The following is a 27,978-nucleotide window of genomic DNA, read 5'->3' as shown; positions in this document are numbered from 1 at the left end:
CAGCAGCACAGGATCAGTGTTTTCCCTCTTCCAAAGCCACCACCCCTCCCTTGAATTCTTCTCCCTTTCGCTCAAGTCTGTGAAAGGTTGCGGCGGCTGCTGTTTGTCTTCTGTTTAATCACACCTTTCTTTTCATTTTCATTTTCTATTTGTGGAGGCTTTCTGTGTTTTTTTTTTTTCTTTTTTTTGGTTCGAAAATCTGCCCATCATGAGCGACACGGAAAAAGCGCCGACCGCAGAAACAATCTCCAATTCGGAGCTCGCCCTGATCGTAGACCCGGACGCGGGCTTATCCGATGCCGAGCGAGCAGCGAATGTGAGTCTCGGATGCTTCGCCATATGAAGAGGTTGTCAACGCGGAATGGCTAATAATTGATTAACAGGAACGGAGGCTGCTGCGGAAGCTGGACTGGACTCTTGTACCTTGGGTAAGTATTCTAGCAAAGCTCAGGTAGCGGATATGCTACCTACAAAGGCGACCTGCTAACAAACGTGTCTCAGCTCACCTTACTGTATCTCGTGTGCTTCCTCGACCGTACAAACATTGGAAATGCAAAGGTTGCCGGCCTCGGGAAGGACATTCCCATGTCAACAGGCCAATACAATGCATCCCTCACAATTTTCTTTATTTCCTATGCCATTTTTGAGCCTCTTGCCAACTTTCTGTTGAAGCGTACTCGCCCGGCCATCTTTATTCCCATGATCATGTAAGTCATCTCCCTGAGCAACAAATCTTGGTTTCATCAAGATCCGTTAACAAGATCATAGTATCGTTTGGGGCGCATGCATGCTTGGAATGGGTTTCGTTAAAAATTGGTCTGGTCTCATGGCTGCACGATGGTTCCTGGGCGCTGCCGAAGCAGGTCTTTTCCCCGGCGTGAATTACTATCTCTCATGCTGGTATAAGCGCAACGAGTTTGGCGCCCGAGCCGCCATATTTTTCTCAGCTGCTGCGTTGGCCGGCTCTTTCGGAGGTCTTCTTGCGGCTGCCATTGAGAATTTGGACGGCAAGAGGGGAATTCCTGGATGGGCCTGGATCTTCATCATCGAGGGTGCATTCACCATGCTTATCGGCTTCTTCTCCTTCTTCATGGTAAAGGATTTCCCTGATGAGGCCAAGTTCTTGTCCAAAGAGGATCGCATGCGTGTCTTGTATCGACTCAGCCAAGATCAGCAGAGTTCCGCCGAGCATGAAACATTCCAAATGAAGTACTTCTGGGCAGCCATCTGGGATTGGAAGACATATGCCGGCATGCTCCTTTACATGGGTCCTCTCATGCCGCTCTACTCATTCAGTCTGTTCTTGCCTTCCATCATCCAAAACATGAGCTTCACCACCAAAACCGCAGTCGTCAGGAACCAGCTGCTCAGTGTAGCCCCGTACGCCTTGGGCGCTATAGTCACTGTTGTCGCCGGACTTTGGTCCGATAAAGTCCAGAAGAGAGCCATTTTCAACATTGCCATTGCCCCGTTTGGCGTCGCTGGCTTTGCCATGCTGATAGGATCGACCAACCCGGGCGTACAATATGCCGGCACATTCTTGGGAGCAGTCGGCATCTACCCATGCATTCCCATCACCATTGCCTGGGTCGCCAACAACGTCGAGGGCGTGTACAAGCGCGGAATTGTCTTGGGTATAGTCATCGGATGGGGCAACTTGAACGGTGTTGTTAGCAGCAACATCTACTACGACGCGCCTCGTTACATCCAGGGCCATGCCACCGTTATTGGATACTTGTTCATCGCCACCTTTTGCGGCAGTATCCTGACGGCGTGGCTTCTCAACCGAGAGAACCAGAAGCGATTGAACGGAGAGCGAAACCACTGGATTGAGGGCAAGACACCGCGAGAGATTCAAGAGCTGGGCGATATGCGTCCTGATTTCATGTACGTTCTCTAAAACGCTGGAAATTGGTTATGATGTATACCTATCAGCCGGCTGAGAGCGTTCTTTCTTTATTTTCTCTTTCACTTGGACATGTCTGTTGGAAGATGATACGATCAGGGCCGCCTCATCTATCTCACGAGAAAGATGATACGATGTGAAGAAATCCATTAGAGGGGGGGCTATGAGAGACCTGTTACCTGGGGGTTTTGGATGGGGGGTTTTCCTTGGATACCATTTGTTTTATTTTGTTTGGCTGGACATTGTTGGATTGATTACGTCGAGTAGATCCCTAGAGCACTCTATGCCTTTTTCACGCTCGATAGAAGGCAAGGACTTTTCTTTCTGGACACAATATGTATATTGTAAATAGGCGATGGGCGAGACAGACGTGCGTCAAAAGCGTTCTTGGCGGCAGTAATGACAAAAAGATGTTATGATAAACTTTTTATCTTGAGCTATGGTCTTGTCGCATTCAGATTCACCTGCATGTTTCTCTTGGGTATATGGAAGTTTGGTCTACATTACTAAAGAATGATTCTTTGTCTTGAGAGACATCATCCTTCAGCTAATTGCTTCAACTTCATCCCAGTGACATTACCGCGTTGTTCGTTATACGCAACACGTCACTACAGTTCCTACCTCTACTCTCTGCATCAAGGCTTAGGCAACTACTAACGAATATATTCAGGCTTCATGGACTTTTTGGATGTGAGAGAATTTGCATCGCTGAGCTGAACGAGTGGTACGATCCGCATGCGAGATACCTTCTTTGGCAAGCTTGAGCATTGTTGCCATTCTCTTCCATCAGTAGCGCGCGAGTCAGGGCCATTACCACCCTATCTCAAACATGGTCTAATCCTTCCAGACAACTAATGCATGCAGGTACTCGGGATGTATGTAGCCTCAAATCAAGAGGGCACACACGCACAGCGTGTTGGTAGGATGGATCTGTGAGGACGTACAAGCCATATAGATCGGCTTGGCCGCTCGTTGGCCAAGTGCTCAGATTAAAAAATTGCAGGTGGGTGGGGTTGACTCAATTTTGTGCCTTGTGAGAGGCATCGGTCGGATTTGGCTGTTGGATCTTTGGACGGAAAAGAGAGCGTTCGAGTGAAGGCGAATAACCCTGAGCGACAATAGTATCTAGCATCAGTAGCACAACGATTAGTAGGCATCGTGTTGGTTGAAAAGAATGAAGGGCAGTCCGTTAGTTCGTGCCTGGGCGCCGGGTGGTGGCCGGATAGTGGCCTCAGCGTATATCGGTGTGAGTCGCAGCAGCTTTGGCCATGTCGATCTGAGCACATGGGAAAATTAGAAGTCGTAAACGTTGAGAAAACAAAATCCGTTATCGGGAAGGCGAACCGAAAAAACATCCGGCCGCTCATCCTGCACTGTGAACTGACATTTCCCCAAATCTGGCAGAAGCTATCTGTTCTATGATGAGGTTGAAGTTAGAGCGGATCGAGTCAGGCCAAAGCCACGTCTCCCCAGTTTTCCCACGAGGTGGCTCGGAAGGTTAACCAGATTAGAGACGAATCTGTCCATGGCACGCCCCACTGGTGGCGCCCGGAGTGTGCTGTGGGTTGAGTTGGTAAAAGGCTATTAACGAGATTTCCACCTTGAATCCCCACTTGCCGCGTATCGTGAAGTGGTGCCAATGGCCTGCCATCAGTTCTGGGGGTCTCCATACCGACTCTAAAGATAGGCACACTAGAGATATCCCACGGGACTGGACAGATGCGTCCTTTTTCTCCAGCGCCTCGTCGCTATATTCGTCTCTTGGCATCGAGGCGAAAGAGTTGAACCGGCACAAACACTCGTGCATTTCTGGCTGTGTTCTCTGCTCTCAGCGTTGCGCGGGTTTGCAGACGAGCCGAAGAGGCATCGGAGGACAATGTGCGACGCAGAAGCCGCTTCGCCACAAGAATTCCCTTTCACATCACACTGTCTTCTCTCGGCATGCATGTTGCCTCGACTCTCGAACTCATGTCTCTCGCCGCCGAGAGGGTGCCGGTGCAGAGGCAGAGGGCGCTGCAGGTTCGTGACGGGTACCTACGAGTGCTGTGGTTACGCCGCCGCCAGTCGCTTCGTACATGTTTCCGCCGGTACTGACGTATCATTTTTCTATTCTTCTCCATTGAAGTTGAGCCATCATGCAACTTGTAGACCGAACTGCCCCTCCCCCACTCCATCTCCCGTATATAGAAGCCGAAAACCGCGTCCCTGTCTCTGGAAGCGTGACGCTCGGGGCTCGAGAAAACGAACAAGAATAAAAGGAGAATAGGTAGGCAGCAGCGCCAAGAGGCACAGAATTGAATAGATTGAAACGAGCCAAATAGGAAGACAAGAGTCGTAAAAGCGATAGCACCTAAGCGGGTGAGAGTTAGCATGCCGTACAGATCAATTGAGGGCTCGACGCATGTTGGCGGGTTGAAGCAGAAGAGAGTGGCGTATTAGCGCAGAGGACAGGATGGCGCCTGTGCCCATATCACGAGTGCGGATGGGGCGGGACGGCCGTGGATTAGGCTATTGTGCGCTGAGGGATCTTTGGTGCTGTGGAGGAGAGACTGCTATTGAGAGGAAGCAGGAGAAGAAGAAGGCTGAATACTTGGATGCGGATTCTCGGTGTGTCGAAAGTGGCGATGGCACAAGGTCAATGGCCGGGGCCAGGTTTGTTTGTAGATGTCATCGCACGGCGGCGTAGCAGTACTTGCGAAATGCCTTGCAGCAGCAACAAAAGTCAAGTATCGTCGTGAAATAGAATATCAGTGAGACAAATCACGACATTGCAGCAAATCACTGGCGATTGGCAGAGACGCAGCGCAGGGCGACCCGCACTCAACGGTAGAGAGTGGGAAAGCGCTCCGGCTGCTAGGCGATGGCTCCTGCTCACGATGCTTGGGCGATGACGCACCTGACATGAGGGGCAGCCCGAGATTAGCGATCAACAATAGGCAGATTCTAGGCTATCGATTTGATCGAGCCTCGTGTCTTGCCGGCTGCCGGTCCGCCAAGGTTAGTCAGACTGGCCTCCGTCGACATAGATCTGAAGCTTGAAGCCACGCTCGTCGTGCTTACTGAACGCTGCCGTCGTGGCGAGAAATTGCACAGCCAGAGGCACAGTTCCATCATATATCCGGCCCGGTCTGCGAATGCTGATTTGATCTGTAAGATTGCACCTTTGATCGTCTGATTGTGCCTACCTGGTATACTAACTAGCAGTTGTGCGTACAGTCTCCAAAACTACGAACCTACAACACAGACGGAAAGGAAGAGATACTCCCATCAGGCAGATACCAGAAGAAACACTCATTGGACCACGGCCAGCCAACCACGGCCACCAGGAGCGAGACACGATTCAAAACTGGAATAACGCCGAGCTTCCTCCAACCGCATCGGCCGCGTGCAGCTGCTGTAGCACATGCAGGTCCTATCGCTCTTCTGTGCGTCCACTGCGAGCTGCAGCACACGCTGTCCGACTGATATTAATGGTGCCCTGGGGCTGGTTTGCTGGAGAAGCGCCACGCACATCCTGGCTTGGGCTCGGTCCTGGAGCTCGGTCTCAGCATCAGGCTGTCTCTAAGTGAGGCGAGCGTCGTTCGGTGTCGGCAAGCCCTCTTTTCTCCAACAGGCCAGATCCTTTTGGGGATGAGGGGTGAGAAGAGAAGAAAAGACCTCCGCTCTCTCCAGAAAAGAGAAAAAGACGAGATAAAAGAAGACAAGAGGCCGCTGCTGCGCTTCTGTTCTTTGTGCCTCTCTCGCAGCTCTTTTCGGCGTTTTCCTTTGACAGCCTCCGCCAGCTGGCAGCTCTCCCCTCCCCTCTTGGCGCTCTGGCCTAAAGATTAAAATTTCTACATTCTCTCTTTTCTGAAAGAAATCGTAAACTTGTTTCATCAACCGCGTTTTTCTACTTTTCTTCCTTCTCCATCCTCTCCCACTTCCTGATATCCACCTCCTCCACATAGTCTCTCGGACTATTTTGCACATCGCCGCACCTGATATCCACCTTGCATGCCGCTTTTGTTCGATAAACTTGAGATATTCGATTGAGCTGCCATGGATATACACACGACTGCAAACTTGGCGGTTGACGATGAGCAGCTGAAGCATCAACAGATCAAAACGCTCGTTCTCGTCGAGCGTATTGGTGGCACTCTCAGCCTGGTTTCAGTTATGCTCATTTTCCTCGCTTACTGGCTGGTGCGGCGCGTACGCAACGTGCAGAACACCTTCATTGTCTTTGCCAGTGTGTCAAATATCGGAGCCAGCATTGGAACCATCATCGCCTACGACGGCATGAACGCTGGACAAGCATCAGCTCTGTGCCAGGCCCAGAGCTTCATGTTTGAGATGTGAGTAACCTGAGCTCGCTTTTGGGATTTATAATGTCAGGGAAGAAAAAGGCTTCAAAAGAAAAGAATGAATGTGGCGGGAAGCGAAAGAATGGATCAAGGGAACAAAGAGCTAACCATGGAATTTCCTGAGCAGGTTCATGCAATCTGATCCCTGGTGGTCTTTGGCCATGGCTATCAACGTCTTCCTCGTCTTCTACTTTCACACAAACCCTGATTCTTTCCGCAAGCGTTGGTGGATCTACTGCCTAATTTGTTACGGAGGACCTTTCGTCATTGCCCTCACTCTCCTGCTCCTCAGAAGCCCACGTGGGCTCGTGTACGGTGGAGCTACGGTAAGCAACGTCTTGTTCCCTTTCCAGAGTTCTATTAAGCTGACTGAGATCCGCCGTCTCATAGATCTGGTGTTGGGTCGATCGCGAATGGGACTTTATTCGAATTTATACATACTACATGTTAATCTGGATATGTATCGTCGGCTCCATACTCTGCTACTTCCTGGTCGGCTGGCATGTTTTCCGCATGAGAAACCGCTTGCGCAGCTTTTCCACTTCGAGAAATCGTGATAAAGACAAGGAAGCGGATGCCGTATGTTTGCCTTGTTTGCCTGATACACGAGTTGATTAACTAACGCTGCTGTGAACTGCAGGGCCAAGCAGAAAGTGGCTGTTACGGCACCGTCACTACCGAAGTTCAAGTGACGCATACTCCTGCCAGCTCTATGCCTATGGAGCCTCAGCCTACTCGTATCAACCGAAATGCTGCTCGCGTTGCTTTTGACAGCTCAGAGCCTGAAATATTGCCTGCCGTGGATAACCAGTATTTTTCTTCCGTCACAACCTCCGCGCCGCCAGTAACTACGCCTAAATCTTCTTTTTTTCGCCGCTTTTTTTCGGCTGTCCATGATATTGGTAGCAAGTTTCATATTAGCGATCCCATCAAGAGAGCGTATCTGCGAACAAGTTTCTTATTTGCGCTCAGCGTCTTGGTTACATGGATACCCAGCAGCCTGAATCGTATTCACGGCTGGCTTGATGGAGGCTCGCCATATGAATTCCATGTCGCAACAGCAGCAGTCTTGCCGCTGCAAGGATTATGGAACGGCATTATTTTCTTCGTCACCAGTTGGCACGGAATAAAGGCGTGGGCCTTGGAGACGTTCAATAGCAGATCTTCAATCATCGAGCGCAAGAGAACAGATGATCTTGTAATGAATGAGCGAATCACCAGTCCACCAGGACGATGTGACTCCTCTCTCGACGATGATTATTCCGAGACTATGAGGAGCGATGTTGAGCTACGACGCGTAGCTAATTCGGAAATCAAGATGGCGAACAGTCTATGAGAAGTGAGCGGATAGAAAGTGATAACGTAGCGGAAGCATCTTTCAGCCCGCTCTGTCACTGTTTTCTCCTGCTTTTTCCTTCTTAATACAACTTATGCAAGAATACGGATACGGATTTGGCAAGCGATAATGGGCGAGGCATTAGTGTTTTTTATGCATATACGCCATCTAGTCTATGGATGCGACGGATTTAATGGGAGCTGACCAGAGAATTGATATGAATATGTGGTTTCAATCAAGGATCGCGACAGAGATTGCCTCTCTTTGGAGGCACATGGAAGCGTATACCTTGTACACTATATATTAGGAGCTTATTGAAGACTATGAAATGGCAGATGTTTCCATGTTTACTTCTCTTTACCTTTAATACAGTGGTGGATGTTTAGCGCGTAGCAGTACAAGGCACATGATTCACGATTTCTCAAGATAATAAATCAAGGAGTCCAAATTAGAAACAAACAGCCATCTGTCGCTCCCTTAGCATGACAAAAGAAGCCCATGATCCCTTATTGCTCCTATTACCAACCGATCGTGATTCATTTCTTCATGTCCATTTCCCTTGCCATATTCCAAAAAGCTCATACTCTGCGTATTTCATATCTCAAATATCGTGAAGGCGTATAGATAAAGAAAGTAAAAAAGAGGAAAGGAGAACAATTCCCGGACAGAGAATCCAGGAGTTGTAAACGAAGATGGAAAAAGCAAATTCCGCAACAAATAGAGTATTGGGTATGTATGTGGAGGGGGGGGAACGAAAAAGAGTCCAAACGATAATAAATAATAGCGAAGTTTAACTTTTTTTTCCGGTTTTTACCCCTTATTCATGTAATTGACGTTCATGCTTCATTCATTTGACCATTTCATCCTTCTTTTTTTCTCATTTGCTGTTCGTCCACTTAGGCAATCAGCCGATGATAACTGTTGTACATTATTATTTTTTTGGAATTTGTTTCTTTTTTTGTTCCTTGTCACATGATCTCAATGAGATTCTTCTTCACACGGCGTTCGCGACGCTCAGTCGATATCGAAAAAGCTTGCCTCAGGATGAGGCATCCGCAAGTTGACAAGTCCCATTACCTTGCCATCCATCTTCCATATAGCCTTTTCGCAGAAACGCCATAGCAATAGAACGGACAGGGTAATGACAACTTGGGCAACGCTTAGACCGATGATGAGAGATTTGAGTCCCCCTTCCTTGCAAATGATGTGGGGAACAGCCAAGACAAAGGCACCAGCGACGAGATTTCGTAGGACAATAACCCAAGAGTGCATATCACCTATGCTTCGCTGTGCCGTGGCCATACTGGAGGCAGTGAAGGATGCGGATCGAGCCAACAGCGGACGTGCGGCGGCTTCAAGAGCATACGCTCCAGCCGCGAGCAATCCAAGTTGAAGCGATAAAACGGGAAGGTTGAGCTCTTGAGCTGCTTCAGGCTTGAAGAATACGGGATGGCCCTGTTCAGATGATGTGGGCCAACTCATGAAGCTGTTGACACCCAGACCAAATGAAGTCAAGCCAATGATAGCCAGAAGCGCGCCGCCAGCTAAAGTAAGGTTACTCACGCAGGAGCAGAATTTCTGGTTTGTCGATCGGTAGAAGCAGATACCAGCAACGACGGATATTGCTAGTAGCCAGGGCCCAGTCAAGAGAGTCCCAGTGCTGCTGGGATGAAGGCTAATAGGTGATGATGAGAATAGCAGAGATAGAGAAGCAATCAAACCCCATAGGGCACAATGAGGTAATGCGGTAACGATAAAAACAAGAGTGGTAGTGGGGGCAGCAAGAGCTCGTGGTGATTGGATGCAGATGGAAAGATTCTTTTCGCTCTCATACGACCACGGTCTCATCTCCTTAACGTAGTCAAGCACAGAATCTTTGCTAAGCTCAAGTTGAACTGGCTGAGGCTCCCAGGGGAATGTGTAGATGAATATAGGAGTTGTTGCAATGGCGGCTCGAGCACGATCAAATGCTGTCTCAGGTGCAGTAAGGGCCATGAGTGGAATGGCAATAGCAAAGAATGCGCTGATTATGCGATACTGAGCAGTAAAAGATCCGACTTGATAAGAGACGATACCACCCAAGAGTGGGGATGCCCATGTTGCCGAAACCGTGACGATGCTATGTAGAGTGGTGCGGATATTTCTCTCGTGTTCCTATTCTCGTTGCGATCAGTAAATGTTTTCACGAGACACAATGGATTAAAGAGGACTCACATAGAAGGTGTCCTGGATACTCTCCAACACTAAAACGTCGAAAGCACCCCAGCCGACTCCTTGTAGTACCCTAGCGCCCATACAAGAACCGTAGCTAGAATCAGCCGTCATATTCCAGAGGCATCCAGCAAAGATCAGGATCGATGAAGCCAAATAAACTGGCCGCTTTCCAACCAGTTTCGCGACTACCGAGCAGATAAACCCACTCAGGGCCGAAACCATCAAGGGTGCAGCCGTCAAAACGGCGACCCAGGAATAAGAGACATTATAACGGACAGCCATAACCCCATTGCTTGCAATAAGGGCAGTTTTCATTGCGCCTATTAAACAAACCATGAAGAGCAGCGATGCCAAGTTTAGTTCTTTCTTCCATTGAGGCCAGTTCTAGCAAATCGAGGTATGAGCCGTCGCGTCCTGGTTCCTGTAGTTTTGGGTAACTTACCAGCGGATCTTGCGGATCATCGCTCGGCTGGGGCACCAGTTCAACATGGGAAAATCTTCCGCTTCCATATTTCGTCGGTTTGTAAGGGCGCCAGGATATCGAAGTGAGTGAAGGTTTCTTGGTCGAGCCTGTCATAGGCCTAGGACTTCCTCTGAGAGTTGTTGATCGTGATTTTGTAGATTTAACAGACTTGGTAGATCTTGTGGACGAAGGAGAGGTGGGTAGAGGTGGTAAGGGCACTGAGGGCGGCATGGATGGCAAATCGAGCGTCTTGAGTGCAGATCTGAGAGAATGGACAGACTGTGGACGCCTCAAGGAGCCTCCAGGCTTGGGACTGCTCTGCTCCATCACGAATATTTTCCTTCTTTGGCAAGCCCACTGGGGTATTCTTATACTTGGTATTCTTTGTTGGTAGTTGTGAGTGAGCGTCTTGGTTGGATGAGATACCAGCTCATCTACTTAGCGTCGGGCTGGCGAGATTATCTTGGATGTGCTTCTTTGTGTAAAACGAGTGTATATCTATATCGTGGTGCAAGAGGAGGGGACTCAGCGCGACATCGGGTCTTGACAGCCCCGAGAACACGGCTCTGGTGTCACTACTTGTATGATAGATGTACGCTCTAATCGCGAGCAGAAAGAAGTGGGCGGCCAGTCGGAAGTGGAGGCAGGGGGGGAGCGTGATGGTACAAAGCCACCCACCGTTCGGTGAGGCTGCCTTGCATGGGTCTAGTTGACGGTCTGTGGATCTGGCATACGCATCCATACGAGCAGAGTAGTATCGCAAGGGGATGGGAGGGCATCATAAGACAAGACAAGAGACACAACAAACGGCAACATGGGTTGATAGAAGCATCGAGCTTGAGGGAGGGATGAAGCCTGTGGAAGCCACCGATTTGTTCTCCCTTTTTAGAGTAGAGTGAATGATGATTGTATCTACCGGTGAAGTGGCAGCAGAGCAGGTGCTAACTCTGCAGTCATCATTTGATGGCCGGAAGATGGCTCAGCATCCCCGGGACACCGGAAGTGCACAGATCATGGCGGCTGTGGCTGTTCTATGGACAGGGTGCAAGCTGAACAAGGCCGACATATACGCCATGACGACGACGACGGTCGGTCCTGATCCTTGGCAGCGCCGCTGATAACTGTAAGCAAGACGCGTCGACCAATAGCCTCGTCGATGGACCTTGCATGTGCTTCTCCCTCGAGGACCAGACGTGGATCTGCTTGCATGTACGGTACAAAGGACGAGTGCTCTTGGGTGCCGCGATGTCGATCTCATGGCTAGGCTGAACAGGGTTGTAGCATGGCAGCGCGTTTCAGTTTCTGCAGGAGGAGAGAAGAATAACAGAACCATTTGCCACAGGGAGGCAGAGAGGGAAATCGATCTTTGAAGCGGATTCGACTCAATTGAAGATGCCCTGTTTCTTTCTTTTCCTTTTCCACCTCCCTGTGTCTTAGGCCCGGGACAGGGACATATTGGTGAGACATATTTTCGGAGATGTAGTCTGTAGAGACAAACAGGTTAGCAGGTAGTAAAACTAATACAAGTACAAGCACTCGTACTGCGCACAGTTGAGGGAGAGATGGAGATGCTGGTACGAGGTGGACCAGATCTGGAGGGATGGACGAAAGAGGCTGAAGCCGCCAGGTCTTATGCTGGGTACGAAAGACCTAGTACCTGAAGCTACGGTCCGATGCGTACTAGCACCCGCTGTGATTGGGTGCGCGGACACGGGCTGAACAGTGGAGTCTTCCGGGCGGAGCCTTTTGGGGGCTTTAGGGAGACCAGGGGGTCTTTAGGGGGCAGCGGCACTGGAGCCCGAGAGGTTGGCAGCTATTATGGGGGCGGTAAAATCCGTTGCCTCGTACTCGAGACAAAACAACTTGTGATGTTGCTTGCATTGTACCGCCACCGACGTATCCGTGCTACCGAGGCACCTCTCAAGCCATCACTGCCAAGATTTGGATTGATGTACAATCGGTAAAGATGTCTAGTCGGTACGGATACCTATGCGGTAGGTATATGTCCATGGGTCATCGCCTCTCTTAGGGAGCTGCAGAGGTTTTAGGAAGAGTAAAAAGCTGCTACATAGAGATCCATGGATTTTGCAAGAGGAATGGAGACAAGCAAAGACATACTTGACGCCGCTCTCGTGATCCTTCAGATAAGCAATTCCCACATACTTCGTAATCCGCCACTCTTGATGGCTTCAGTACCAGTTGTGGCTGCGATTAAATAGAGTCTTAACTTCGGAGTAGTCCCGAGTCATACAATTGCCGAAGGCACAGCTATTCCTTGGCAGATGCATCCCGTCTCTCACCGATTGCTTAGCGAAGTTTGTATTTGTTGTGTGGCTTGCATATCGACCAGGCTCAGAGCGCCCAGCCCTGCGATAAGAGCACAAACTTGCTCACGCTGACGTCTCAACAACGGGAAAAATGCGAGCAACGGCCATTCATTGGAGTCTTTGCTTTGCCTTGTGGATACTATTCAAAGCGTTCCAGCTGCCACTGTCTTCAACTTTTCCTCTGCCTTGCAGGTAGCCGTAGATCGGGTCCCGTTACTCAATCCAGGACGCTGCATATCAGCATTGGCGTCCGCTCTCAACTCTATCGCGCCAATCAGCGACTGATATGATTGCACGTACGAAGCACAGCACACTCTTTAAGCGCTCTAATATTTGGAATACCGGCACTGCATCAAGCATAATGTCGTACGTAGGTGTATGTATCTCGATACGGTTGCCCGTGAAAGGCGCCAAGTACTAACCTGTAAGACACCGCCTGCACGAAAACATCAAGCACGCCCATGTCCAGAAAGCCAGAAAGAGAAAAATTCCGAACCTAGGTAGAAGAAGCAAGAAAAAGGCCACCTGAGCATCTTAGCTTCCAAGCTAATGCATGGCAACCTTGCACCATCACCCGCCATCTCCAATATCACATCTCGGTGACTATGCCGTGTCACCCCTCCCAGCAGCGCAATTCCAAAAGCTGGGAGAATGTAGCATTGGTTGATGACAGATTTTGGAATCGAGCTCCACTTCCAAGACTCTCTTTTTGGTTGAAAATTTTCTTATTCGTCCTCGCTTTGTGGCTTTGGTGAGACATGCAGAGAGGCTCAGCTTCGTCACCGCCAGATCAACTGTTGGCTTACAAGATCGTTTACGTCTATGTTTCCTACTAACCAATGAGAGAAGTACTGCAAAGGGCTGGTACCAGCGCCAGCACTGTATTTCTTCTTCTCTCTCTTTTTTTTTTACTCCACTCCTTTCTTCCAAAAACTAATTCATTACGTACCCATTGTGCTCACCACCATCAGCCATACGAGATTTCTTGCAGGGCACGGGCTGCCGTGTCTGAATCCTACTAACGTGTACCTTGCAGACAGCACAATCCCCCTTGCCGCCGGGCTTCTCTGCCAACCGTCCTCTTTGATCTGTATTCCCACATCTCTTTCACTGTTATGATTCACATTTGTTTTGTTGCGACTGCGTGTTTACAGTGATCTTTATCGCGGTCTATGAGCTAGCGATACTGGCAACGGGCAAAAGGTCTCGCGGGGAGTAACATCGTTTATGCTTAGGGACTAAGGAAGGTAGTATATCAATAAATACATATAATTTAATTTAAAGTCATAAATTATAATATGAGGGAAAATTATGTTATAATAGCTATAGAAACGAGCCACAGCAGGCATGAGCTACGTATCTGATAAAGCCTTCTAGGCTTTTACTATGGATTGAGATAGAATAAGACAACCACAACCATACTTTTACGCGAAAAAGAAAACCTAGCAGCAGGAGTATTTTAAGACTCAATGAAACTATCCATTAATATCGCCGTCGTCGTCGCCATCGCTCATGATTTCATCGCAGTCCCCAGTCTCATTGTCATTATTGTAGTCTCTAGTTTCCTCTTCACTGTCGAATCCTTCAGTTTCCTCGTCATCATCGACGTCGCTCCCAAGTTTGTGGAAGTGGTTGTCAAGATCTCCGCCATCCTCATTGCTGTCTCGGAGTTCCTCATCTTCGACATCGCTGAAGATTTCGTGGAAGCGCAGGTCAATCTCTTCTTCCTCTTCTTCTCCAGTGTTCATGACTTCGTCAGTCTGGTCATTGCCAACTCCGGCTTCCTGCAGGCGTGTGAGAAAGTCATTGGCCTCCTCATCACAGATCTTCCATCCGCTTTGACCACTCTTCACTGTCGGTGAGAACCAAGAGTCAATCTTGCCAGACAGATGCATACCTAAGCCCGCCGGAGGTATGCAATGGCGAGTCGATATGCCATCGAGACGTCAGCCCCAGCGTCATGGGCTTCGAAGGTCAGCTCTCTTTCCTCGGGGAAGACAGTACCATAGAGATTAGCGAGGTTTAATGGACGTGTAGTTGCAGTGAGTCCCAGCTGATGCCTCAGTCGCCGCCACTATGTAAGCGGCTGAGCAGCAAATCTTAATGCTGGAGGAAGCAGATGCTCTGCCTTGGCAGATCGAAGTATGTACCGTAAGTAGTTAAGATCGCAGTCTTGTGAGCCCCAAGCCATGAACGTTTTCAAAGCACCGTGTTTCTGGATAAATAAAAATTAATATCATCGTAGGAAGAGGGGCTTGGACATCTTACTAACCTTGACGTATTGATCAATGAGGTCCGCGATCTCTTGGCAGCTCTTACCCCTGAGTGATCTCCTCTCACCTACCAGGATAGTAGGTGTGAACTGTGGCAGCTCCAATACAATATGAGGTTCCTGTGCGGGCCCTTATGCTCATAATTCGGCTGAGAAGGGCACCTTTTGTGATGCCGTGATTGATTGTTGTGGGAGCAATGATCCATTCGCCGAAGCCGTCAGCGATAGCGACCTGACAGGGAAATCTTAAGCTGCCAGGAAAGGTGATAAATTCGAAGTTGGCGATCGCAGTGTTGGCAGGATACTTCATCCACGCCGTCATGGTAGAGACGCAGTCTCTCAAGGGAGGAAACTCGGGTTTTGGCGACAGAATCGCGCCAAGAGGAGGACTTGGCCCTGCACGTAATTGCACTTTATTCCAGTTCCTGCTCCATCCTGGGCAGTCTGACGTATTTCTGTCTACCAAGTCGTTATTAACGCATGCCCCGCATGCGTTAGACCTCTTGAACTGGCAATAATGATCTTCATCGAGACTGATCTTGAAGCCGCAGGAGCTACACACCGTCCGACGGCAGATACGCATATGTGCCAGGATCTGGACTTTGCTCCCACGGATCTTGCATTGCGGGCATACATGAACTTTGCATGCTTACGACATACAGCTGGCAGCGGTTTGGAACATGCTTTGGCGTGTTCGAGTTTTTTGAAGCTAATATCTTGTCTTTGCGACAGCGGAAGCATCTCCAGTATTCGCAGACTTTGTAATGTTCTTGGAGGCTAGCGAATGACTTGCGGCACCTGTGGTAAGAAAATAATTGTTGGCCGGTACATTCCAGGGAGTGTTTATCCGTCTCTGTTCGAAGAATGCCATTTTTCCTGCATTTGCTGCATCGATACTATTTGTAGATCTTTACATGTACTACTTGTTCGCTCTTAAGAAGTCGCAATCCGCACCGCCAACAATTCGTAAGTGGCGGCCCGCAAATAGTGTCTCCCTTTCACTCATCGGCATTACTCTCTTGCACTGACTAGCAGGGCATCTCCATTTCTCCCTGGGGTTATAGTGGTGGATTGGAGGATGACTGTGCTCTCCTCTGGGTGCTAGCAACAACCCAGAAGTCATCTTTGCGCTGAATCATAATCCTAGAAGTGTAGTGTTCTGAGGTGCAATTGTTTCCATTCTAAAGCAAGGAAGAGATGAGAGCTAACCTTGACCGCGCCGGATAAAGAAATGAAGTTTTCTTGGGCACTTACATAGTAAACTTGGTGGTGAGATCGGGGACGCAAGTATCACGTGACTACCCGCGTTGACTCTTCCGGTCACAAAGCCCCACGTAACCTAACCACACAGAGCTCCTCTCTTCTTAGGTAATCCAGCAAAAATCGACCACGATATCGGAGCAGATGCGAACTAATTCTTTTCAAATCATTGTACTCAATTCTAGCAGATAAGAACGCAGTACATCATGGCATCTGAGAAACCTGCAGAAAACATGCTTTGGGGTGGACGCTTCACAGGTTAGTTCTTCATGGAAGTCCAAGTACAATGTGCTGACCTCAGAATGACAGGCGGCCTCGATCCCCTCATGCACAAATACAATGCGAGTATTCAGTACGACAAGCTCCTATATAAGGAAGATATCCTCGGCAGCATTGCATATGCACGCGCAAACGCCAAATCTGGCATAATATCCAATGACGAGTTTACTGAAATCGAGAGAGGTCTCCGGGAGGTTCAGAAGGAGTGGGAAACAGATACCTTTGTTATCATGCCCAATGATGAAGATATTCATACTGCCAATGAGCGCCGGCTCAGTGAGATTATTGGCAAGGATATTGCTGGCAAATTACATACGGGTCGTAGTCGCAATGAGCAGGTTGTCTGTGATATGCGTCTGTGGCTTCGCAACCAGATGCAGGAGATTGAGGGCCATCTGATTGCCTTCATTGAGGTTATTGCCGCCCGCGCTGAGGCCGAGGTGTAAGTCTGATTATCCTCCAAATCTAGTAACCTTCCTGACCTTGATAGCGGCATTATCATGCCTGGATATACCCACCTCCAGCGTGCCATGCCGGTTTTGTGGTCACAGCATCTGTTATCATATGGCTTTTACTTTGCGAACGACCTTGAGCGGCTGCGCGAGACTTCAAAGCGTGTGAACAGGAGCCCACTTGGTTGTGGTGCTCTCGCTGGCAATGGCTTCAATATCGATCGCGATATGATGGCTGAGGAGCTGGGCTTTACAGGCCTCCTCTGGAACTCCATGAATGCTGTTGGTGATAGAGATTTCGTCACTGAATTTCTGCAATGGGGTAGCATGCTTATGCAACATACATCTCGATGGGCCGAGGATCTTATCCTGTATTGCTCTTCAGAGTTTGGCTTTATTACTATTGCTGATGCTTATTCCACTGGAAGTTCTTTAATGCCGCATAAGAAGAACCCAGATGGTTTAGAATGCTTGCGAGGAAAAGCTGGTCGAGCATTTGGCCACATGGCTGGCCTTATGATGACCCAGAAGGGCCTACCCAGTACATATCAAAAGGACTTGCAGGAAAGTTGGGAACCCATGTTGGATCATGTGAAGACTATCTCTGATAGCCTTCAGATCGCAAATGGTATCCTCGCTACCCTTACCGTTAAGCCAGAGCGGATGAGGGCTGCCCTAGACCCATTTATGCTGGCTACTGATCTTGCTGATTATCTTGTACGAAAGGGTGTACCCTTTCGTGAGACGCACCATATCTCTGGGCGATGTGTCGCCAAGAGCGAGGAGCTAGGTATCCCGATGAACGAGCTCTCACTAGAGCAACTACAGGCTATTGATAGCCGGTTTGAGGAGGATGTTTCGCAGACGTTTGACTATGAGAAAAGTGTTGAGGTGAGATCATCCAAGGGTGGTACTAGTCGGGCACGTGTCCTGGAGCAGGTTAAGGTTCTTAAGGCTATGCTGGCTTAGAGAGGTTTGATACCTATAAGGAAATGCCTATTTCTTATAACCTTTTGAGATTAAATAATTAATTATAATGTTAATTATTTAATACTTGCCTAAGGCCTAAATTACAGGTCTATAGGTGCTAATTCTAGTCGTCCTATATATCCCTTGAAGGAAAAACCTTTATACAACCACTAGAACAAAAACCCTATATAAACTATTTCCACTACTAAATACAGCCTAAGGTTAGGACTATAGACATTTATTCTTAGCACTAGTAGAAAGGTGAATTATAACTTTAGGTTCCAATAGATACGGTAAGCTATGCCGCCCTTAGACATTTAGCTTTCTTGCATCTGAGATGTCTAGCAAGAAATACTGCTGTAAGACATGTCGACAATAGGTCGCCGGTTAAAATTTGTTTACTTTAACCCTTGTGCAGATCTTCATCTTTTTTTGTGGCTGAAAAATGCTTTATTTTGGTTACTGCCACGGGAATATGCATCCATCATTCAAGTGAGTGTCAGCCATTTTCAAGTACACATGTCAAACATACATCCTACTCCAACACCAAATAACGCCGTAACAAATACAACTCCCCTTCACACTCAGAGGATCGTAAAAGGAGCAATGATAACGTCTTTTCCAGAATGCGCCACATGCTGCACATCCGCTTCATCCATAGCCAGCAGCAGCGTGCTCGTCCGCACAACCAATTCTATTCATCACTCAACGTCAGTATACGCCATTAAGCCAGAGGTGGACTCCACAAGGGCATTTGCTACTAGTACCAACCTTCATAAGTCAGATTGTAAAACATGGGTGGCTCATCTTCCCAGATGGTTCCCCTTGCCTCTGGCCCTGGCGTCACCCTGAATCGGATCCCAACGTTCTTTGTTGTGTCGACCCACAAGACGCGGCTATCGTCTGATGAAAACAAACCAGCCGCCGAGATGGAGGCTTCCGTTGCGGCGGCGGACGATGACGAGGACGCCCCAGATTCAGCGTGGGAGGGTGAGTGGCCGGGCAGCATGCTGGCCAGCCACTCTCTAAACACGCGAATGACGCCGTCGCTGAAATTGACGTGCCGCGAAAAGAGTCCCGGCCGAGAGCCGTGGACAACGACATTTGCCACGGCGCACAGCTGAGAGAAGCGCTCCCCTTCGTCCAAGTAGACTTCTTGATGGGCCGTGTCCTCTACTTCCTCGTCGTCAGCGGCAATCTGCAGCTGCACGCTCCCTCCCATCGTTTCTACGGACCACCCATAGCGGAACCTCCTGCGCCTGTTACTTTCCAAAACAACCGGCCGAAAGCACGAGTATATTCTACGCAGGCCCACAAAGCTAGGGTCCCGCTCGTCGATGGAGGGTCCATCGCAGGTGGCGTTGCCGAGATATTGACAGCGCAGATAGGGCGTGGATATTTTGGCACTTGGGTGGTAGCATTCGAGGATGACGCCGTGGTTTGAGCGTGAGGGCGAAGCGACAAGGCGTCGGTGTAGAATCTTGGTAGCTATAGAGCAGAAGCGGCGATTGACGGTGACGACTGGGAGGAGCTCTTTGGTGCTGAACTCGCCCAGTATACTGGCTAGAAGCTGTAGTGGTGATGCAACGTATTAGTTATTCAAGTCTTGATACGACTGATAACTCGTCTGTCATTCTTACTTCGCTAGGAAGACTCTTGATAGGAGAAGCCTTGTCCGCCATCTTTGCTAGATGTCGTTGTGGTTATCTCAGCTCGATCGTTAAGCCCACTATAGTAGGATAGTCGAGATTGCAGCTTCGAGCCGTCGCCTGCTTTTGCAGCGATGATGGACCAAGCAAGATTGCCAATCACCAAGAACAAAGGACGATGTCGCTCAGAAAGACGAGATGATCCAGCCTTATCAGCGGACCGACCCCGAACAGACCGACATATGGCGATAGCCTCGATGGGCGATCGCGTCACTGCCATTAGTGCGATAAGCATCGCTCCATAGTAATCCGCATCTGCGACCCGCTTCCCCGGGATGGCGGTTGCTAGCAGCGCGGCCATGATTCGCTGGATGCGACGCTTGACATGAGATTGGCGGCCGTTGTTGGAGGCGACATCGGAGAGTGGGGGTTCTGTTTGGGTAGCAGTGAGATTGCGAGCATCTGTGGAAATATGCTGTTTCTCAGAGAGCAATTATACCGTTTTCTTATTCGCTTTTTCATAAATATCTATTTGCGAGTTTGTATTGGAAAGCATTACACGTAGCACCAAGGGAATGCTCATACGAAACTATGTACACCAAACGTCATCGCCACTGCTACCCGAGCTACCCTAACGCTGCTAAGAAATGACAAAAAGCCAACGAGTTAAGATGCGAATGTCAATTCATTGATAGAAATCTATCATTGTATAAAATAAAACATGCTTCTCGCCTACGTTTCAAGACTTAATGGTAATTCGACAATTTGTTCTCTCGTTTTTTTCGCTGCCTACTGTTAAAGTCGCTTGTGGTTTTGGGAATGGCAGTGGCGCCAATGGTGCGATCCTAGAGAGATGAATAATTTCAAGTATGCATGTTTAAATAAGGGAGGCTAAGGAGGAGTAAAGAGATCGTACAAGTCCAACGCAAAGGGCGGCAAGAAAGAGGCCGACAAAGACAATGATCGAGCTAACTCCAGTAGGCTTTGGAGCGATATCAGGTTTCTTTCTTTGAACGTCTTTGCTAGGTGTTTGTTTGGACCCGTTGACGATTTGAAGGTTTGTTGTAGGAGAGCCAGTACTGATACCATTAATAGATATCTAGTTAGCTCAATAGCGCTTCTTAAGAAGGGGGAATTTGCATTCTTTGGATTATCTCATTGCCGACTTGATCTGTATGCAGAAATGGTAGAGGTTCTGTAAGACGCTCAAAGATTCAATCGGACGGGAGATTGAATCGAACAGCCAATATTGAAATGATGCATATTGCTTTCTAGAATACTGTTATTTTCTATTTTCATCGCTGTGATGCCCTATTGCCATACTATACGGCTCCGGATGGTCTAAAGAGCGAGAGCATCCCGGGCCCCGGGTGTGGAAATAAAGGCCGGCGCCGGTGCCATATAGTCGGACTCATCCTAAATACGGCACAGGAGTATAGAACATCTTCTCTTCTACAATGCAGTTACAGTTTCAAAGAAGGACTAATTTCCGTAACATCACATGCAGCAAACATCAATCTCTTCAGTCTCTCTTCAAGGCTAGTTTCCTACCTACGCCCCTCTTGGCATGGCGAGATCGAGCCCCTCCCCTTACGACTTGTGTCTTGGACAAATACTGTTAGGCAGACAGAGTTGGAAAAAAAAAAAGAATTTAAGCTGCCGCAGTAGCGCTGCAATCTAATCTCAATCTAGATGCCAAGTTTCTCCTCATTGGTGCATATTCCCAGTGTGATCACCTCTTGCATCGCCGACTGACTCACCCGGCAAAAACACAGCATCGTGAAAAGCCTTCAGTAATGCCTAGCCGCATTTACATGTACTTTACCTACTTACGAATGAAATAATTCCTGTTCTTTTTTCCTTTTCTTTAAGAATCCCAAACCGTCATCAGCGTAGAAAAAAAATAAGCAATTGAGATAGATATAAAATTTGACCATCAATCTTTGTCCATTAACAATGTCAGCCCCTCATCTCCGCAACGAAGCCCTCTCCCTCTGGGAAACCAACGCGTCGCTCTGGAACTCGGGCATCGGCGAGCACGGCAACAAGTACTGGAAACGCCTCCAAGAGCCCTCCCTCCGACGCCTCCTCGGCCCCAGCCTCAGCAAACCAGGCTGCGCTGCCCTGGAGCTGGCGACGGGAAACGGCCTCTGCGCGCGCTGGCTCGCAGACAATGGCGCCGCGAGCGTCATCGCCACGGACGGCACATTCAACATGCTGGAGGAGGCCAAAACTCATCTCGACGCAGATAGGGCTGGCAAGATTACCTTTCGGAAGCTGGACGTGACGGATGCGAATGACTTTGTGCCCCTCGTGGAAAAGGCTGCAGAGGTGATAATTTAAAGTCTTCGTTACTGTTTGCTTTCCTTTCTTTTCTGTGTGCAGTGGTTATCATCTTGAGGAACCATTCGCTAACCGCCATGGTTCTAATCGAGAAAAACAGATTGGCGGTTTCGATATTGTGCTCATGAACATGGCCATTATGGATGTCGCCACTCTTGATCCCCTCGCAGATGCGCTGCTAAAACTACTCCACAAGGACGGCGTGTAAGTGTTTTGAATATTCATCAACTTGCTTTCAAACGTTCTCCCAGTAGACAACTTCCTTTCATGCTGAACTTCATAGCTTCGTTGCCACCCTCCTCCATCCAGCCTTCTTCACCTCTACCCATTCGCGCAACCTCGACATCAAAATCAACCCTCGCACAGGCGATCAGGAAATCCTCCTTAGCAAAGTTGTACATGAATACCTACATGTCGAACCTTGCAAAGGCGTTTTCGTTGTTGGGCAAGAAACGCCGCAGGTAGGTTGAAGGCTTGTGAAAAGCCTAATCAGCTCGAAAAAGAAGACGCCATCAAGAAAACCTAACAGATGGTAACAGTTTTACTTTCACCGTCCCTTACATGAGCTTCTTGGAGCCTTTTTCAAAAGAGGCTTGGTTATGGACGCTCTTGAGGAGCCGAATTTCACTAAAGAAGACGTCGTTCCTGAGAGACTGTACGCGACGGCAAATTTTACGCAGTTGCCAGCTTTGATGACGTTTCGATTTAAAAGGATATTCTGATTTGGTTTTGAGAGACTGGCCATCTGCCAGCAAGAAACATTTGACCTATCATATAAAGTCTCAATGCTAGAAGCCTACGTAAGATACAAGAATCCCATATAAGAATCCCGCAATTGTTGGAAAAATGGCAGTCCGCAACTCTGTGATTTCCAAGATGCGTGACATGTAGTGGTGAAACATGTTAGACAGTTCTAGACAACGCAATCATCCATTCACGATTCTCAGAATTTTAATCTGCATCTCCATATGGTCATTGTGACGATACTTTGCGTAGAATCCAATCAGAATGAGCCGCCCGAGATATAGCTGCCACCCGCGTGGGGATTGCCAAAAAAAAAAAAAAAAAAATTACCAAGGGCCGATTATCAATGCCAAAGTTATAATTTAGGTATGTTGGAAATCTTCAAGCGATTTCGAAATACAAAAAGCTCTTACTCACCAATAAGAGAAAATCCCCAGATGCTTGGTATGGTTTGATCGTTTGATCTAAAGCCCAGCGAGATCTGGATCTGGATCTAAACAGCGAGTGGGTCAACCAGCATCCGCAGCTTCTAGCACTTTTAGTGTGGAGGGGCAGCATGGATATTTTCAACCTCGCCCGTCCATTAGCTGCGTTGGGCCTGTACTTGTCCATTGCCATTTGCCTGCTGCTAAACACGCAAAATGGCCCTGCCTCTGCCCCAGGGCCTGGTGCCTTCGGAGGTGGCGTTTCTGTGCGAAATGGAGCTCGTCACCGTCGTTCCACGACAGCGGCTCGAGAGCATTGACCTCCTCTCGGTAGGGCAGCTCTGTCCAGCCCCAATTACGACTGCTTGGCTCTTCTCCTTCTAACAGCTGTGATAATTCCCAGGGCTCGACTCCCCGACTCCGGCCGCCTCACCGAGCCGATCTGCCCCTCTGGCTCGCCATCCTCCTCAAGAAGCAGCGACGCGCCAACATCGTGCCCCCTGCATGGCTCCATCCCGAATCCCTACGCGAAATCGTCGCATACGAGACGACTGTCGACGTCAAGGATTGGGCTCCCCCTCCGCCTCCGCCTGTCCGAGCCGATGGCAGAGGCAATTCTACAAGACTCAATCCCTACCAAGATGACGTGATACTATCGCCGCCGTTTCTACCGTCTTGCACTTCCTCAGCTCCGGCCGGAGCTCTTCCCTACCACTGGTTCGAATTCGCCGAGATGCTCCTCGCCCATGCCAGCGATGATATCCCATCTGCCTCTGAAGTCCGCTCCCTCTTACGAGATCTACAAGAAGCCCGAGCTGCCAAGATGAGATCTAAAGTCACACATCCCGAGAGCCACGGCGAAGGCGTCACGAGTCTGCGAGGTGTCGGGGCCATGGAGCTGGCTGAGAGCAGGGGGGTTTGTCACTGGAGTGGCCGAAGGCATTCGAAAAATCGGTGCAAGTGCTGAAACCATGCGCCGCGAGGAGGAAGAGGAAAATGGCCAGGATATGGATGACGATCTAAGCGACGACGACATGGGACTTTAAGCGCAGCAGACCCAATCGCAACAGTCATCAACAAGCATAACAAGAAAAAAGGCGCCATGGTAGAAATCATATTTGCCTCTCTTTCAAAAGCTGCTACGACAAATGAATCCAAGCTATACGACGTCAAAAAATGCGGATATTTTTACCGATAAGACGCCATGCGGCTTCTGACTCTTTTCCCGAAAACACCAAAGATATGATACCCAATACCCAGCCGAAATAGACCCACACAGAGTCGAAGACACTGAGATCCCAAGTTCTGCAAACTCCACCCGCGATTACTCCAAGGATTTCTAACTACCGCTCCTCATGGTCGAGATTTTCCACCTTTGCTGCTTCTGGGTGCCGCACTGAATGTCGCTCGTGAAGAACCTGCTCATTTGCCGCTGTGCTGGATCATTTTCAATTTTTGCACACTAGCCGCTAGTGCTTTCGACGATGGCTGGATTCTCTCACTCTCGCAAGAAGATTCGTCAAAAAACGCCAAATCGAACGGCTGATGTTCCTCATCGCTATCATGAGACGAAGTCGACGCGTCTGTCGTAGATTTAGAATCGTGCTTCTTGGGCTTCTCGGGTCTGTCTTCGATACTTGCGGTCATGCCATCACCGGTATGCCACTCCTTCTCATCCCAGCCCTGCGGCTCGCTGCCAGCTCGCCATCTTCTGCGACCGCGGCATAGCTCTTCTTCAGAGGGCTGCTTTCCGGCGCTCGGGGTTTCTGTTACTTTCAAGCTGGATGAGGCGACTGCTGGAGCTGCAGTATTGGCGTGAGATCTTCGGGCCTTGTTGTTAGACTTTTGGGCCTTGACGTTCGATTTTCGGACCTTGTCGTTGGCTTCACATCGGCGCCTTTTAGAATCGACGCCGGCATCAAGTTTCGAATACAACTGCCTCTTCTTGGCGGTATTCGGCGCAGAGGCTTTTGCGAGACTGAGCATACTTTCTGATATGAGAATTCTGATCTAAGCTGCGCGATATTTAGTTTGGGGGCGCATAAGAATCTTTCTGTTCATTTGACGTACAAGAGAAAGCGCGAGAATGGAGATGAGAGATGGGATTTGTTTTGAATACAAAGAAACTTGGGCGCTTTGTCTCGGAAGCCCTTTCCTTTGATACCTTTTGAGTGCGCAGCTTGATTCCGTTTGAGAGGGAGGATTGTTCGATGGAGCGAAAGAAGAAAGAACTGAACCTGGCTGCTGTTCGCAAGTGCCACCTAGGTACAAACGGAACTTTATATGTTCTTACTACCCAATGCAACATGCGACTTCGGGCTTGGGCCACCTAAACCGATGACCTGGTAGGCTTTTTCCTTAAAGTCTAAAATGATACTGTATCAAAGCCTCCTTTCGACGCAGTGTAGGTTTTACGATGAACAGTGGAGACATTATTGCTATACTCCATAGCATTGTTACTACACATGTTATTCTGGACCAAATGCTTGAGTTTAATATTGAACAGTCGACCTTTGCGATCAGAAGCATATATAAAGTAGATCGCCTAGCTAGGATTCCATTTGTTTATTCAATATAACTGTTCTATTTAGCCTGCAACGACTAATTCATATCATAAACAGACTGCTATTTGCACCGCCTTTTGCTAACATCTGCTCTTATCCAAGATCATACGGCAGCACACGCATACGATTTTCTTCCACCAGCAATCTGCTATATACGCTGGCCCAGCTACACTTACTCCATCTACAAATAATACGGCCAAGGAATTCCTAGATGGCACTATCAGCCATGAATTGTTTCGGTCAACAAATGCTGTACCCAATGGGGGGATCGGCGGCCTGTTTCTTCCATGGCCAGCCAGCCAGTGAGCCAGTCGACGATTACACGACTGGCGTTGATATCTGCCGGAATCTTCTCGACAGACTGCATCTACTTTGTATGAATCATTCAGACAATGCTGCAAGATTCTATTCTGCAGCTTTTATTACGGAAATGGCAAATCTCATGCCATGGCTACAAAGTGTGGATGAGGCTGATAAGATGGATGAGACGGGAGATGAAGACGGCGCTGATGATGTATACATCATCGACGCCGAAGATGAAATGGATATCGTTTATGAGATGGATGATACCAGATTCGATGACATGGGCGAAGTAGAGGCAATGGATGTTGTCAAATTGGGTGATATGGACGAGTTAGGCGAAATGGAAATGGTCATAGATAGCTGACTCACGATATCAAGCAATCCATTGTTTTGTAGCCAGCGAATACCACGAGTTTATTATACTTCACAAATAACTAGAAACTTGAAGATGCATGATATACGCTGTATCATACCTTGCGATTACAATCTCGTGAAAAGCACACATTTCGATGTTTTGTTTACTTTGTGGTGTATCAAGCCCAGAGCAACATGCCGTTCAAGGTTGGGTACGTACCTCTCATCGAGTTGTGACTCAAGCTATTGCAGTCACATGACTCCACATGTACTCCAAACTCTCCAGCTCCGATAAGCTGTCCTTATCGCACTAGCTTCAGCCCCCCGAAAAGTGGCCAGCTTGGACGCGATATCAGATCGTCACTCGCTTCAATACCGTCACTCGCTTGCTTCAGCTTCGTCCACTCCTTGAAATCGCAAAACGACCAAGGCCCCCGCCCTTTGAAACGGTCGATTCCCAGCCTTTGCATCTATCGTCTATTCTCTATTCTCCACTTTGCTGAAAGTTAAAAGAAACGAGGGGGTCGAACCGCAATAACACCGAAGCCAAAGGAGAGCGGCACACACAGAGAGGAAACACCAGGTAGACGTAACCGCCAAGATGTTCTTCCTAGGCAATCTCGTCTACGTCCTCTGCCTCTTCACAAACGCCCTCGCCATCCTCTCCGACGACCGCTTCCTCGCGCGCATCGGCCTATCACCGACCACCTTTGATCCTGCATTTGGCCCCGGCGCCGACTCAAACAGCGTCAAGGCGAAACTCGTTGCTCTGATTGCTAGTGTGCGCATGGTTATGAGACGTACGTTCCTCCATCTCTCCTGACCCTTACTTGTTGTTCTTTGTGTATACATACATGTACATGTATACACTACCAATGGCAGCTACTTGCGCCAAAAAGTTTGGGGGCCACACAGAGCTACGAAGCTAATACCGTCTATAGCGCCACTGATTATAGTCAATACGCTCATCATCCTGTACGAGCTGGTCCTAGGCTAGATACGAAGAACAAGAAGAAAACAACAAGTTTCGATTCCTAGCATTGCAATACATTTCGCTTTGGGCAATTCCCTACTGTATAATTACGAGCCAACCATAGAATTCAATAACATGTGAAACAAACTCTGTTCCATTCTTCCTCGCCCAAGGCAACCTAGAAGCACGGTATAATACAGGACTGATAGCATGAGCTTTTTGGCGCGCATAATATCTTGGATCTGATGTTTTTCTTTTGGAGGATAACTTGTTAGCATAGAGATAAACTCGAGATGTATAGGATGCCTCAGAAATGTCTAGCTCGATTGTAACGCATGATCTTTCCGGCGTGGGAATGCACAAACCATCCCATATTAACAACGCTCAAATAACACGACTACTTCACAAGCTATAATTTGGATCGCGATGCTCAATGTTGTTTTGGAGAGGCAGATATTGAACTAGCCATACATGTAGTTATCTGTGTGTAGCATGATTGGCAAAATACAACTATAAAGTTAAATTAGGGCTATCTATAATACTTATCTAGGCAGATAGACTATGCCGACGAAGAACGAATGTTCGACTGTCCAAGTAGCGAGACTAGCCTCGTACTTGGCCCCTGGCTTCCAAACGTTTTCAACTTGGAAAAAATGTTTCTGTCTAAAACGACTAATTAGGTTGCTTTTCTCGATGTATTATCACTTCACTCTCCCCTGCTTTGCTCCTGTCACCTAGATCTCGTATCCTTACAGCATGCGAGTGGAAATATGCGATACATCATAGGGAAGTACAACAAAAG

At 48.5% G+C, this 27,978-nt stretch overlaps 12 protein-coding genes across 12 annotated transcripts; 7 read left to right on the top strand and 5 right to left on the bottom strand.

Moving 5' to 3' along the window:
* Nucleotides 1-208: 208 nt before the first annotated feature.
* TrAtP1_007654 (uncharacterized protein) lies at nucleotides 209-1,900 on the top strand (the record flags this gene model as incomplete). The annotated part of the gene is made up of 4 exons (XM_014092500.1): nucleotides 209-316; nucleotides 384-428; nucleotides 502-707; nucleotides 769-1,900. 4 exons carry the CDS (start codon nucleotides 209-211, stop codon nucleotides 1,898-1,900), a joined length of 1,491 nt encoding a protein of 496 aa, XP_013947975.1.
* Nucleotides 1,901-5,944: 4,044 nt separating this feature from the next.
* TrAtP1_007653 (uncharacterized protein) lies at nucleotides 5,945-7,585 on the top strand (the record flags this gene model as incomplete). The annotated part of the gene is made up of 4 exons (XM_014092499.2): nucleotides 5,945-6,240; nucleotides 6,377-6,575; nucleotides 6,640-6,828; nucleotides 6,890-7,585. 4 exons carry the CDS (start codon nucleotides 5,945-5,947, stop codon nucleotides 7,583-7,585), a joined length of 1,380 nt encoding a protein of 459 aa, XP_013947974.2.
* Nucleotides 7,586-7,876: 291 nt separating this feature from the next.
* TrAtP1_007652 (uncharacterized protein) lies at nucleotides 7,877-10,842 on the bottom strand. The gene is made up of 2 exons (XM_066113614.1): nucleotides 9,800-10,842; nucleotides 7,877-9,739 (listed from the first exon to the last, which is right to left on the bottom strand). Exons 1-2 carry the CDS (start codon nucleotides 10,133-10,135, stop codon nucleotides 8,600-8,602), a joined length of 1,476 nt encoding a protein of 491 aa, XP_065969700.1. The 5' UTR covers nucleotides 10,136-10,842; the 3' UTR covers nucleotides 7,877-8,599.
* A 3,222-nt stretch (nucleotides 10,843-14,064) lies between these two features.
* On the bottom strand, nucleotides 14,065-14,484 carry TrAtP1_007651 (uncharacterized protein; the record flags this gene model as incomplete). The annotated part of the gene is made up of 1 exon (XM_014092497.2): nucleotides 14,065-14,484. The coding sequence occupies one exon, from the start codon at nucleotides 14,482-14,484 to the stop codon at nucleotides 14,065-14,067; it is 420 nt and encodes a 139-aa protein (XP_013947972.2).
* Nucleotides 14,485-14,663: 179 nt separating this feature from the next.
* TrAtP1_007650 (uncharacterized protein) lies at nucleotides 14,664-15,183 on the bottom strand (the record flags this gene model as incomplete). The annotated part of the gene is made up of 3 exons (XM_066113613.1): nucleotides 14,664-14,804; nucleotides 14,862-14,929; nucleotides 15,024-15,183. 3 exons carry the CDS (start codon nucleotides 15,181-15,183, stop codon nucleotides 14,664-14,666), a joined length of 369 nt encoding a protein of 122 aa, XP_065969699.1.
* A 1,084-nt stretch (nucleotides 15,184-16,267) lies between these two features.
* Nucleotides 16,268-18,055, top strand: TrAtP1_007649 (uncharacterized protein). The gene is made up of 3 exons (XM_014092496.2): nucleotides 16,268-16,379; nucleotides 16,431-16,842; nucleotides 16,891-18,055. Exons 1-3 carry the CDS (start codon nucleotides 16,328-16,330, stop codon nucleotides 17,819-17,821), a joined length of 1,395 nt encoding a protein of 464 aa, XP_013947971.1. The 5' UTR covers nucleotides 16,268-16,327; the 3' UTR covers nucleotides 17,822-18,055.
* Nucleotides 18,056-19,834, bottom strand: TrAtP1_007648 (uncharacterized protein). The gene is made up of 3 exons (XM_014092495.2): nucleotides 19,462-19,834; nucleotides 18,593-19,391; nucleotides 18,056-18,515 (listed from the first exon to the last, which is right to left on the bottom strand). Exons 1-3 carry the CDS (start codon nucleotides 19,501-19,503, stop codon nucleotides 18,406-18,408), a joined length of 951 nt encoding a protein of 316 aa, XP_013947970.1. The 5' UTR covers nucleotides 19,504-19,834; the 3' UTR covers nucleotides 18,056-18,405.
* A 1,482-nt stretch (nucleotides 19,835-21,316) lies between these two features.
* Nucleotides 21,317-22,645, top strand: TrAtP1_007647 (uncharacterized protein). Its single transcript, XM_014092494.2, has 4 exons — nucleotides 21,317-21,801; nucleotides 21,914-22,017; nucleotides 22,097-22,274; nucleotides 22,353-22,645. Exons 1-4 carry the CDS (start codon nucleotides 21,427-21,429, stop codon nucleotides 22,533-22,535), a joined length of 840 nt encoding a protein of 279 aa, XP_013947969.1. The 5' UTR covers nucleotides 21,317-21,426; the 3' UTR covers nucleotides 22,536-22,645.
* Nucleotides 22,646-23,198: 553 nt separating this feature from the next.
* On the top strand, nucleotides 23,199-23,949 carry TrAtP1_007646 (uncharacterized protein; the record flags this gene model as incomplete). Its single annotated transcript, XM_014092493.2, has 2 exons — nucleotides 23,199-23,312; nucleotides 23,386-23,949. 2 exons carry the CDS (start codon nucleotides 23,199-23,201, stop codon nucleotides 23,947-23,949), a joined length of 678 nt encoding a protein of 225 aa, XP_013947968.2.
* A 455-nt stretch (nucleotides 23,950-24,404) lies between these two features.
* TrAtP1_007645 (uncharacterized protein) lies at nucleotides 24,405-24,968 on the bottom strand (the record flags this gene model as incomplete). The annotated part of the gene is made up of 1 exon (XM_014092492.1): nucleotides 24,405-24,968. The coding sequence occupies one exon, from the start codon at nucleotides 24,966-24,968 to the stop codon at nucleotides 24,405-24,407; it is 564 nt and encodes a 187-aa protein (XP_013947967.1).
* Nucleotides 24,969-25,934: 966 nt separating this feature from the next.
* Nucleotides 25,935-26,218, top strand: TrAtP1_007644 (uncharacterized protein). The gene has a single exon (XM_066113612.1). It carries the CDS (start codon nucleotides 25,977-25,979, stop codon nucleotides 26,211-26,213), a length of 237 nt encoding a protein of 78 aa, XP_065969698.1. The 5' UTR covers nucleotides 25,935-25,976; the 3' UTR covers nucleotides 26,214-26,218.
* Nucleotides 26,219-26,524: 306 nt separating this feature from the next.
* TrAtP1_007643 (uncharacterized protein) lies at nucleotides 26,525-27,705 on the top strand. The gene is made up of 2 exons (XM_014092491.2): nucleotides 26,525-27,003; nucleotides 27,145-27,705. The coding sequence occupies exons 1-2, from the start codon at nucleotides 26,805-26,807 to the stop codon at nucleotides 27,198-27,200; spliced, it is 255 nt and encodes an 84-aa protein (XP_013947966.1). The 5' UTR covers nucleotides 26,525-26,804; the 3' UTR covers nucleotides 27,201-27,705.
* The last annotated feature ends 273 nt before the right edge of the window (nucleotides 27,706-27,978 follow it).

The sequence above is a fragment of the Trichoderma atroviride genome, chromosome 4 (genome assembly GCF_020647795.1).
Source record: "Trichoderma atroviride chromosome 4, complete sequence".
NCBI lineage: Eukaryota > Fungi > Ascomycota > Sordariomycetes > Hypocreales > Hypocreaceae > Trichoderma > Trichoderma atroviride.
This window is presented reverse-complemented; position numbering and strand designations above follow the sequence as displayed.